The sequence below is a fragment of the Bombus impatiens genome, unplaced genomic scaffold (genome assembly GCF_000188095.3).
Source record: "Bombus impatiens unplaced genomic scaffold, BIMP_2.2 scf_1055, whole genome shotgun sequence".
Taxonomy (NCBI): Eukaryota; Metazoa; Arthropoda; class Insecta; order Hymenoptera; family Apidae; genus Bombus; species Bombus impatiens.
In genome coordinates, this window is record NT_177474.1 from 426,860 (window position 1) to 439,149 (window position 12,290).

A 12,290-nucleotide genomic window follows, 5' to 3' on the forward strand; every position below is an offset into this window, starting at 1 on the left:
TTTAAAAAAAAAAAAAAAAAAAAAAATAAAAAATAAAAAACGTTACACTGTTTCATCAAACTGATTCGTTAAATCGGCTCTGAACGCGTTTTATCGTGTGTACGCTATTTGTTTTGCGGTCATTAATTATTTCGATAGAACGATATGTTGCCGTAGCGTACACGACTTATTCATACGCGTTGCAAATATCAAGCGTTACTCCGCGAATATGTAGCGGTACGTGGTCCTTTCTCGGTTGTATTATTAGAACAAGCATGACGGTGCGTGTTCCAAAGGTGCTCGTTCCAAACACTTGCCGCGAAAGCTATTTTCTTCGTGTTACTGAAAAGGAACTTACAGTTTAATGCAACCATAACTGTGCCGATATCAGGATAAGATATACGATATTTCGTTTCTCTGAAGCGTCTATTCGACAAGATAGTAAAAAGAAGCCACGTAACGCATGTATGCGAACGTATAACATTCGATATAGTCGTAAATTTTTCGACAAGAACCATCAAATTTTGATATTTCCACGACAAAATATCGTTTTTCGCGGCAAAGGTACAGACAGATGAAAAAATCCAAAGATTCACGAGCAATATTGATTCGTTTATCGTAAACTATGTACGAAGGTTTATGTCGATTTAATGAGAGCAGTTTATAATCGTTTTTCTCCGAAAGCCCGTACGATTTTAATGGAATCGAAGAAACGGTGAGATATCAAAGCAAATGGTAGCGAAGGAAAATAAATGAATCGAAGCTGCTGTAACTCGAGCAGCATGGTAATAACGATAAAATAATACGAAACCTCTAAATATCAGTGTATTTCGCGGGTATCGAGGGAATTGTTTGTTTAAAAAAATGTTTTTTAAAGTTTCACCCAGAAATTTATCTTTTCTCTACATATTTCTTTCCACACTGTCAACACTAATAACGGTCTTTTTACACGTTTTTAATTCTATTCCTAATCTTATTCGCTGCCTTATTCTTGCGAAAGTCGCATTAATATGCAGAGATATTTATAAAATATTCCGATTATACAACGTTTACTCGTTCAAAAGTATTTTCAGAATTGCGAGTTGTAGACAAGTCTTCGCTAGGTGTAGCTACACCAGGTGTGAAAATATAATACAAAATATACGATACGAACGAAAGTTTCAAAAAATGATTTTTAACGATTTTTTAGATAAATTAAAATTACGGTATTTTTCTAACCACTTGCGTGCAAAGCTTTTCTACTTAAAGCAACGCACAATATTTTCGTTGGAATATTGAAAAGAGTAAACCGAAAAGATCAACTCGATGAAGCCGATGATCTTTCTCGATCGCGAAATATTTTCTAGTTAAAAGTTAAAACCGATGTTCGCTAGTATGTATCGGACAGTGAAAAGGAATGGTAGGCATTTTAATCGCTTAGAACCAAGAAACCAAGTTACTAGAGAATTTTCACGTAAGTATGTACAAGTATTTGTTTATGGCCCTCCGTAAAAGGTACAGTCGATGATCAGGCGCACTGAATGAGGCCATTAAAGATCCGCTTGTGTTACGGAGGAACGAGTTTTGAACGTGCCGAAGAAATAGAAGAAAGGCACGGAGAATGGAGAAGCAGCTAGGTGTGACCGGTCTATAAGATTCTCGAGAGCGCCATGGGACATCGCGTCCTAGCAGGTGCCCCAATCACCTTTTCTCCGTATGTCTTCTCCTAGAAATTTTATATACGAGACGTCCTGCTTTTGACAAATCATCCTGTGTTGTAAGTTATCACGTTCAGATCGTAACGATGAAATTAGATTCGATGTATACGAAACCGAGAAAGCATATTTCGAAGAATATTCGAAGCGAAAATTCAAGTGCATATTAATCAGCTTTCTATACGAACGTACCGTTCTAGATGTTCTATCAGGCTCGATTTTAAAGCAGATATCGACGATAAATTGTTTTAAAGAGTCCGTTTCCACCGTGGACAGAAAAGAAGAAGACTTCCATAAGAAGGAAGAAGGATCGACGACCATTCTTTCTCGCGTCGATGTTATTTCGCGGAGAAGAAACTCTGTAAACATACCAGTCTTTTAATTACCTATTTCCTTTCTCGTTTATCGTCGAACGAATTCGAAGGTGTATCGTGCTTCTCTCTAGTTTACTATCTAATCAGTCCACAGAAGTTCTGAGAAACAAAGGCTCGTGGACGTAATCGTATCGGTATTTGAATAATAATAACCGGCGATGGTACGGCTAATAACACGTAATTACTTCCTCTTTGTTAATCAATTGTAAACACGCACCTTTCTATCGTGCGTTTTCCCTTTACACGCACATAGCTGTGAATCACGAAATTTTATCGCTCTTCCGCCTAATTAAATTCCCGCTCCTTTTTATTAAGCTTGTAAGCTTTTTGTTAATTACAGATAAGCGAGGAATCAAACGTTCCTGATAAAACGTTGAAATATTTCTTCCCAGAGATACCGTTTACGTCATAAAGTTTCAACTTTACACACGAGCCTTGGTTTAAGTTGAAAAATTGTATCTTTTCACGAGCAATCGAGATTCGAAAGTCACACAGGTTCGTCGTGTTTCTGCTTGTAAGAAAAGAAGCGCAAAAGTCGGATAGTTAACCGATAAGTGTCATAGCCGAGCGTCATTTAATCGTCATTTATCGTAGATCGTCGACTACCAGTGATCTAACAATTATTTCTGCGTATTTTCTGCTATTTTTGTGATCTCTTATCGCGCTATCAAACTTCCGTAGACCTCACGATACAACAAAGAATATCTGTCTTCTTCGATAAATGCCTCGCTACCGTTCGTTTAATTTCTCGATATAAATAATATTAGAGATTAAAGATTATTCGAGGAATTAGAAACGACGTTGTAACGATGGTATGTGGAATGGTTTCCCGTTTAAAAGAGCAGATCAAGACGTAGAACGGAATTTTTCTACTCGACACTTATCTTTTTGGGAAAACCTGATCTCGGAACGAACCCCGCTTACGCAAATAGATGCCAAACGGTCATTAGATAACTCTTGCGATGAAAACTATCAATCCGTTCTTATTTTCTTTCCTTTCTCCGCAACGTCATCGAATCTCAGATCGCTTGCACAGATCACTTTGAAAAATCTATCTCTTATTAACCGTTAGAAAATTACTATCTGATGCGTTATAGCGGAGTATCCGCTATCGTCTTTCGTAAATCCAGATTCTTCAACGTCAACGTCCAGCATCGCACGAAACGCAATTTCGCTGGATGTATTACTCGCACCATTTGGAAACTAATCTGTACTTCCCATATCAGCTGCCAAGCACCTACTACTTCACCCTTCGCAATCCTTAAGGAAGATAAATTGCCGAAGGAATTTTTAACGACGATCCAGCGGCAAGTGCGAAGGAGCGAAAGAAGAGGAAAGACGAGGACAAAGAGACGAAGAGGGGGAAGAAGAAGAGAAGGAAGGGGCGTGAATGGAGCGCCTGGTGGAAGCTTCAAAGGGCGCTCGTGCGCGTCAAGTGCAGCCCCGGCCTGTGCTCCCGGTGCAACGACCTTGAGAATTCGGCCTCGGGTGCGAACGTTTCGAAGGCGGTTTCCTGCGGGCATGCACACGCTCCTATTGCAGGGCACACGCGCGATTTTATGAAAACGGTCGTTAGCTCGCCAACGGCGCGTAACCATGACGTCAGTCCGACATGAACGCAGTCTGCACTCGACGAACCTGAAACGTATTATTTTTCACGGCACTTCCCACACCAACGAGCACGCTAGTCTGCGATCCGTTCTCGCCAACCAACTTCCAATCCAATATGTATCGTTTTATCGGAGCTCCCTCGAAATCGTTTTACTCATCGTTCCTTTCCGAGAACGAGTTCCATTTTTGCCTTTTATACCGTTGATCGCCAATCATTTCGTACGTTGAACGTACAGTGGCGGTATTCCTTCGTAAAACACTTTGCCAGCAACGTTATTACCTTTGCTTTCAAAAAGAGAAAGATAATAAATATCTAGGAATACTCGTGAGAGAATGCGACGATACAATTCGATCGATTAACATCGGTATTAACGCGGTATCGCGTCTTCGACTGACAATGAGTAACGTGGCACGAAAGAACGCGCGGTGGTCGATCGGTAATTTGTAACCAGAAGGCGATTAATTCCGCCTTCGGGCCGCGCGCGAAGAGCATTCCAAGACGATCGCGTTGGTCCATTAAAAATCGCGGCCTAACGCGAATTAAAGCAACAGAAACGGTCATATCGGGTACGTTGGCATCGCGGCGACAAAAATTCGAGAGAAAGAGAGAGAGAGAGAGTGTGTGTAAAGAAGAAAAAGACACAGTTCGCATAACGAAGCAGTCAAAGGCTAAAATTAGCGGCTGCTCCTGACCTGGGTTTCGATCGCGTATAACTCACAGTGTCAAAATGCGAGTCAAATCTCGAACGCGTGCCTACGGAATGCTTTCCGTGGCGCCATTCTAACGGCCGACCGCGTTTCTTCGCGACGAACCGGTCGTGCCTCGAGCCCTAATGCAGATCGTGATCTTCGTCGATCGATTACCTCCTTCCCGCCGCTCGTTTCTCGTTCATTCCTCTTTCGCACAAACAACAAGAAATATTTTAATAAACCAACGGCATAGCTTCGTTATTAATGATTATCTCGCTTCTCAATCCGACGTTCAACGATGGAATTCGGTTCGAAGCGCAAGCGAACTGAAACTTTTACCTTTTATCATACAGAGATAGAGCGAACGCAACGGATGAAATATCGAACCATTTGTGTTTTTTCCACGAAGAGAACGAGTTGTATTAATACATTTCTCAAAGTCCTTAATTATCACAGTTGTCCTGCTTCGCAAGATTGTCTGAGCGTTTACAAATGTAATAATTGGTGGGAAACATCGTCCGGAAAGAAAGGCAGGATGTGGCACGGTTTTGTATTTTAATTCAATTACCTTCCGAGTAGTTGATCTTGATACCTAACGATACATAATAATACTTGCTACATGAACGTGTTATCGTTCATATCGACAGGACTTTAACGGACGATCTTACGAGTACCTTTCAAAATGTCTAAAAATGATGATAATTCTATAGAGGAGATAAATAAATAATTACGCGAACGGGTTAAGCGGTTAAATTTAAATGGCTACTACGATTTAAATGGCTACGAACGAAGGAAACAAGTCCATTTCCTTTGGTCGTCGTACTCTTCTCCACTATTTTTCTCGCAAAGTCTCGTAAAAGTCAAGTCCACGATCCGTTGGTCGACCGTTTCCTATCAGCACGTGGCCGCTTTTATCGTTGTAGCGTTTCAGTAAAAAAAGAATCATTGGGCACAATAGCGTTTAGGAATGCAAGAGGGAACGATCCGTCTGTTAAGTACGCACGAAGAGTTTTAGCGCACGAGGCCGAGAGTGAGAATGAAAAAGAAAAATACACCGCGGTGAACTCAGAGGTGCAACGAAACGTATCGCGTTTGCGAAGCTAATGCTACACGCCTACCACGGGCGCCAGCCTTAGAAAGTGGTATGCAAGCGTCTGATGAGAGTGCAAGTCTAACGCCAGCTTTAGCTATCAACGAGCGTGTTGTTCGGTTCTTTGACGAAGAATCGAGAACGGTACGAGCTGGTCTGTCCGTAGAACGCGAAAATATCCGATCGCAAAAATTTTATTTTCCATTTTCTACCTACTTTTTCACCTAGAATTACCCAGTAAACGATAGTATCGCGTTTTTAAGGACCACCCTGTATAAAAGTCTATGAATTTTATCATATATATATATAATTAGGAGAATGTTAATACACAACAAAGGAAGGATGTAGCGAGCGCATGAAATTAATTATCGTAAACGAAGTGAAACGTGATTCATTATCCATCAAGAAATAATAGTTAATTAATTGTCAGAGAAATATAGTTTGCTTTAGTCTTTGATCAATTCTGAATTACAATACGTAACTTTTCAATTATTCCTCTTAATTGTACGCTATTTCTATTTCGATCGTCGCACAGATCTAAAGGTCGATTTATTTCGCTTGAAGTGTCTCTTTAATCTAAAACCGTCCGATGTTTATGCAAAGAAGAAGCAGATTTTCGATATGCCGAACTAATATGCCGAACGAAAGCAAACAGTTATTTTTACTTCGATCGCTCCACTCCCACGCGATTATATTTGATCGTTCGCCATTGCTACACTGCAATTTCCAAAAACGGTGCTTCAAGATAAACAAATTGGTGTCCGTTCGCGTTAAATGGTTTGTGGAGATTAGATCGCAAAACGCGTGATGCGGAATTCGGATTTCTTTATTATTTTATACTACGAATGCCTTAAAAATTCTACATTGACAAACCAATGTTTCAAAAACCCATCTCGGAAGAACGTTTGAGCGTAATCGAGCGGATTAGGTTCGAATTAAATTGAAATTGCGTTGAATTTATTCTCCGCTATCGAGTCGAATGGCACCTATTGATTCAACGTTGCTTTTATTCGCGATTAAATCTCGAATAGTACTCGATTCGACGTTACGAGGATATATGCAGGTACAGTGGAAGACGTTCGTGTTTAGCGAGACTAATGTAACGCCTACCATCAAGCGCCCGCCTTAGAACTTGGAATGTAAATCCGCGAGGGTCTCGCCTAAGCGCCGGCTTCGATACACGCGGCATCGATATCTGCACGCCCACGCGGCTCTGCAATCACAGCACGTCCTGCTTATGCCATCAAAATTGCTGGACAAAACGGTGTATTAACATTCACCGACCGAACCATCAAGGAAACGTCTATTTTTGTCACGATTCCGATTCTACGCGTGCACGTGTTTATTGCTTGATTTCGCTTCGCTTTCATGGAGAATATCTCGATTCGCGCGCGGTTATGGTTCCGTAAGGAGATCGTCGAAGAGAACGAAGTTGCGATACGTGAAATTATTGGACCGCTACGATCCGACAACAGTCGTGACTTTGCGTTAAATAATGTGTCGGATACGCAGAAATTTTATATGTTAGATACACAACACACATAATACGCAGATAAGCGTAAGATACGCGACGGCAAAGACGATCCTTGTAAATTTATATCTTTCATAATGTTATTAAAATAAAAAAGAAAAGAAGCTGATGTCTATTTAATATTACGCGGCACTTTGTAAACAAGTTTTTCTTTCGTATAACATCTACCCGCTGCCTTCCCGTTTTACTCGTTGTTTCGTCATTTTAATGAAGTTTCAAGGAAGCTTGACACACCGTATAAAATGTCAGGAGTAAGTACTTGTCGGGTACGCAAACTTGAGCTTATGTCGAAACGCCCACAGGCGGCGATAGGACGATTGCCTCGTTTTATAAGAATCGATGGGAATTCAGCACGGTGAAAGTGCGTTTTCAGAAATATGGTGAAATCCCGGCTTTTTGTTGCCGACGACTTGCAGTTTCGATTACAGTGTACGAGCACTTCCAATATTCCACGAGACTCGGCTATTCGGCGTAGTAAATTTGTCTTGTTACGCATCGATTTCACGTGGAATATTTCAACGAATACCTCGAACGCTGTCCACTTTTTTCTATACAGATTGGTTCTAGAAACTGGGCCACCTGTACCTCCGTGGAATCATGCCAGCTCATTTATCGATGAAAGTGATCATTCGTCGATTAAATAATTGTCCAACTATTAGAAATTTATATATACGCGAATGTTATCCTTGCGAATATACGAATAACGTAACAGTCAAAGAATTTACGTTTTCTGTAACTAAGGGCGTAGAACAAGAGATATTGAGTATTTCAAAAATGTCGCATTTAGCCACAATCACGCGATAATACGAAATTATACGATAAACGAAAAGAAATAAAAGTACATCCGATCATCTCGTTAGACTCGTACTTATAGCTTATCTAATTGCAACTGTGAACAAGCGAAACGTATGTAAGTACTCTGTATTTATTGAAAATCGACGAGTTACACCACCGTACGTTCCGAAGCAGGTACATTCGATACGTGAAACTGTATGTAAACTGCGCGATTTCTATAATTTTATGGAAATATATATATTATTATGAACCTATCGATATTCGAGCGCTTCTCAGAATTAATATTCATATTGAGATTTTATTAGAGCAGTTACTTCGCTGTTTTCAATTATAAACATACCAACACCGACTCGAATACGACTAAAAGTTTTACTTTTATTTCTATGTTTAATCGTCGAGAAATTACTGCTCTAACTAATCCCAAAGAGACGATGACGTATCAGTAATTTATTAAATACGCGCGCCAAAGGAAAAACGATCGTGTATTCTATTTCTATCGGGATAACATCCTTAATGGTGTATTTCGAAACACGTCACTTCCACGAGGGCTTATGAAAATAGCTGTACAAGCGATCCTTAATATGTACTTGCGCATATCTCAATTATATGCATATATACACATAAATTGTTACGTTTCACGAAATACATGGAAAGAGCAAAACAATAGCCAAACGTAATGTTAAAGATCGACTAAACGAAGATCGCTACTCCTCCCTGTACTTTATTTATTTCAACAAGGCATAGAAAATGTTTCAAGTTAGAAACAGATTTCTCGCAGCATGTTTCCACGTGGTTAATGATCAACGATCTTGATTCGTATGCGAGATCGTTTTCTACCGAAGAATAATAATTATCGTGAATTTTTTCTAAAAAAAAAAAGACGAAACAAGCGTAGATTACACGTGCGATTATCAGTATCGGTTTTGCGATTCTTTGTAGCTTGCTCCTCTTGCTCTAACACGTTTCAATGTGTTTATAATTTTATTATCATATTTATTTTTGAATCATCTGATATCATCCGTTGCCAAAATAAATTCCACCGATAACGAGTTCCAATGCTATTTTTAACCATATAGAAATAATTTACTCTTTATACGGATGATAAATTTTCTGTCATCCGGACGAACACGTGTTTAACAAGAATTTTTATCAAGAGTACATAAAACAGTCATAAAAAGGTCATAGGAATCCGTTTGCTCTAAAAACATTCGCACCGTTATTCGCGAATTGAACGATCGACGAACCAAATTTCTCTTTTTAATCCCAAGATCAATGCAGAATCGAACCACCCAGAGAAAAAGTATTAAACCGAACCAGTAGGAATACGCTGCAAAAGAAGTACCTCTATTTTTATCGTCGTATACATATTTGCGAGCACGTTTTTTCGATCGAGTTCTTATCCAACGTATACTACGTCGCTCTATTATTCAGATAGAGCAGCGTTTAGAATGTTAAATATCAAAGGGATTTGCATATCGAACACAGAATAATCTGCCTTCAATTCGATTTGAAAATAGATCTACGTCTGTTATTCGCTCCTTATGCTGTCCACGTTTGTTATTTTCGCTTAATTTTAAACAACTGTGTAAACAAATTGATTCACGAACAAATCGATGATGCCTGTCATATTAGGACGGATTCTTATTCACGTTATTACTTCGATATTATTCGCATAAAGTTTTTAGACTTGAATAAAATCACGCCACGGGAGGAAAACGTTAGCCGATACGACGTGTTTTGTTTCGTTTTTCTTTAAAACAAAAAACTCGGTTTCAGTGAACTCGCGTACGGTGACCTTCGAATGATTCAAGGGCGTGTAATTACCGGAAGTACAAGCTTCCAACGTATCCAGTAAATAAAATGCAAAGACAACCTGATTTGCGTATACGCAAATGAATCTTGCCTTTTTGCCAAAGTAAAAAACGGATGAAGCTTAACCTTGAACTAACATTGAACGAAAGAAAAGCTTCGCTCTCCTGATCTTGTTGATCAAGTGAAACAAGAAAAAAAAAAAAAAAAGAAAAAAGTAATGAAAAAACATTTCTTGTTGCGTCTACACTTCTTAATACTGTCGTCCGCTAAGTCCTGTCTTTCAGTGATCGCTTTGTCGGCACATAATTATTCAAATGATTCTACATACACAGAAAAAAGTGGAGTTTAATGGAAAATAATTGTATACTAATAGCGGTTAATGATAAATAGCCTATAATTGTGGATGAGAACATGAATTTAGAGGTAAAGTCATTTTTCTTATCACTTCGATACTGTAATCTTCATATCGTCGTAAAAAGACGACGATTATGCATGAGCAACCCTAAAACACTGATATAAAATGTCACAGAATTTGAGAATACACCGACATTTAAATAAAAATATAATTTAGGAGGATAAAAGTTCTAGAGGATTCTTTTGCTCTCCCATAACGAAGATCGATAATTATGACAATAATAAATACCCTGAGTATTTTAATTGAAGGAAAGAAGCGTATTAACGAGTTGTAAAATAAATATTCTCAATGATAACCGTAATAACGAATATACAAGTAAGATTTAACAATAAAAATCGACATACATATTCCAAATAATTTTAGAAAGATTTTGCTTCGGTTTATGATTTTGTGGCGTAATAGTGTTAAAAGAGAAGTTTACTTTGCCGGAATAAAAGATTCGTAGCACTAATAAAGGATCATATCCATGGTAATAGGAATCAACGTAAGTACTCCAATTAACTCGTTGAATAGGCTTTAAATAGATATTGCTCTATTTTAAATGCTCTAAACGTGATGATATCAGAAGGCAGATTCATCGTTTTACAATAAATGTGTCAATTGTAAAAACGACTATTACCAATGTTATTTTAACACTGTGCCGATAGTTTAGTGAAATCCAAAACATTATATCTATCATATATATACGCTTATCAATCAAAGATCAGTCACTAATTCAATTTCTATTGGTTATCGGTTCTTTAAAATACATTTTGTTCGTATCTTGACGTTACATGCAATTTTCCAAAATGACGATATATATAGCATGGAACTGCTGAAATGTATGCGAATAAAAAGAATGGTCTAAAAAAGTAAGCTACGGTTCCGAAGTTCAAAAGACACCATTGTGTGTTGAAAAATTTCAAGAATTCGTTATCACCTTGTTTTCCGTCATGTTCGTGAAAGCAGCCGCCGATGAAGTTAATACGAATTAAAAAAATCCCGTACACGAAGCGTTGTGAAAAACGTCGCCTACCAACATATAGAAACGGACAACCAAACACGCGTTAATGCAAACATCGAAACTAATCGCGAGTCAAATCGAAGGACAAGAGGACGAGAAAACATAACCTGTTACAATTATTGAGCGTCATTGATTCGTAGATAACTACGTTTGGAGAATCCGAAAATAAGTATGATATCAGTATCCGATAAGATGAAAGTACGCAAAACGTAAAAACTATGAATGTAAATAAAAAAGTTTATCTATATCGATTTTTCATATTCCGAGCTACGTTTTCTTTGTATCGTTTCATGGAACATACAAGTAAAACGTGGTAAAACGTAGCGCGAAGAAACATTTGGTCGAAATCGATGTAAAACCTCGCGAAACACGACGATGTCCGCTGCATAGGAAGCGTTGGAATGGAAAAGCATTGGTTCGTAGTCACATGGTGGCCAGCCAGTGCAAAACGCGTGTACGCGTGTTCTCGTCATAATAAACACGTCCGCGAGCACAGTAGTAGCGCTGGTTGACGTTAGTAAAAATACGTAAAATTCAACCGACTGTCACCGAACACATCCGAACGTAAATTATTCGCCGACACGTCACAGTCGCCCCAAACAAATAGCAAAAAACATATATTTGAATAGCAACGCGCGTATCAGAAAGAGAGTACGTTAAATATTTTTGAAAACATCTCGTCCATCGATGACAGTCGCGTGTATAATATTTCCATGTTTCTTCGCACCGCATCGAAAATCAGTTAAATTATAGCATGAAATCGAACGCGAGCGCGAGTGTGATCGAGTAAAAACGCACGCACATAGACACACGCATGCGCGGCATTAAGTGGCTAACCTACTGCAACTTAACGCACCGTGTCCTATAGAGAGGTAGTCGAAACGAAGGTTATTTCCGTCGCGACGAAAAGGAATGTAACGGCGATCGAAAAAATCATGCCGGTTAACGAGTTTAGTCGGTAGAGTAAGAAACGATCGTATGACACCAACCTGTCGCTCTTGTCGACGACCGTCAGCGTAGCGAGCTCCTGGAGCGGTGGTTCCGCGGAGATTCCCTGCGCCCTCTGCTTTCTAGGTCTTGGTTTGGTCGGTGTCAAGGGTGACTTGAAGGGAAGCACACTGAGAAACTTGTCGAGGTGACTCCGTAACTCTTGTATCTCGGCATCACGACGACAGAGAAGCGCCTCGAGCTCCGTGATCTTCTCGTCCTTGACACGCAGCAATTCTTGCAGCTCGCGAAGGGTGCCCATAGCTGTGATCGTGGTCGCTCCGGTGACGTTCGAAATGGCCCTCTGGC

The 12,290-nt window shown here is 39.4% G+C and overlaps 1 protein-coding gene across 1 annotated transcript in view; it reads right to left on the bottom strand.

Moving 5' to 3' along the window:
* The window catches only part of LOC100744786 (cGMP-dependent protein kinase, isozyme 2 forms cD4/T1/T3A/T3B), a 54,084-nt gene extending 41,800 nt beyond the window's left edge, over nucleotides 1-12,284 (bottom strand). Inside the window, exon 1 of the mRNA XM_024370899.2 lies at nucleotides 11,984-12,284. Within this exon, the coding sequence (XP_024226667.1) occupies nucleotides 11,984-12,243 (260 nt within the window). The 5' untranslated portion in view covers nucleotides 12,244-12,284. The remainder of the gene's footprint in view (nucleotides 1-11,983) is intronic.
* Between the last annotated feature and the right edge of the window lie 6 nt (nucleotides 12,285-12,290).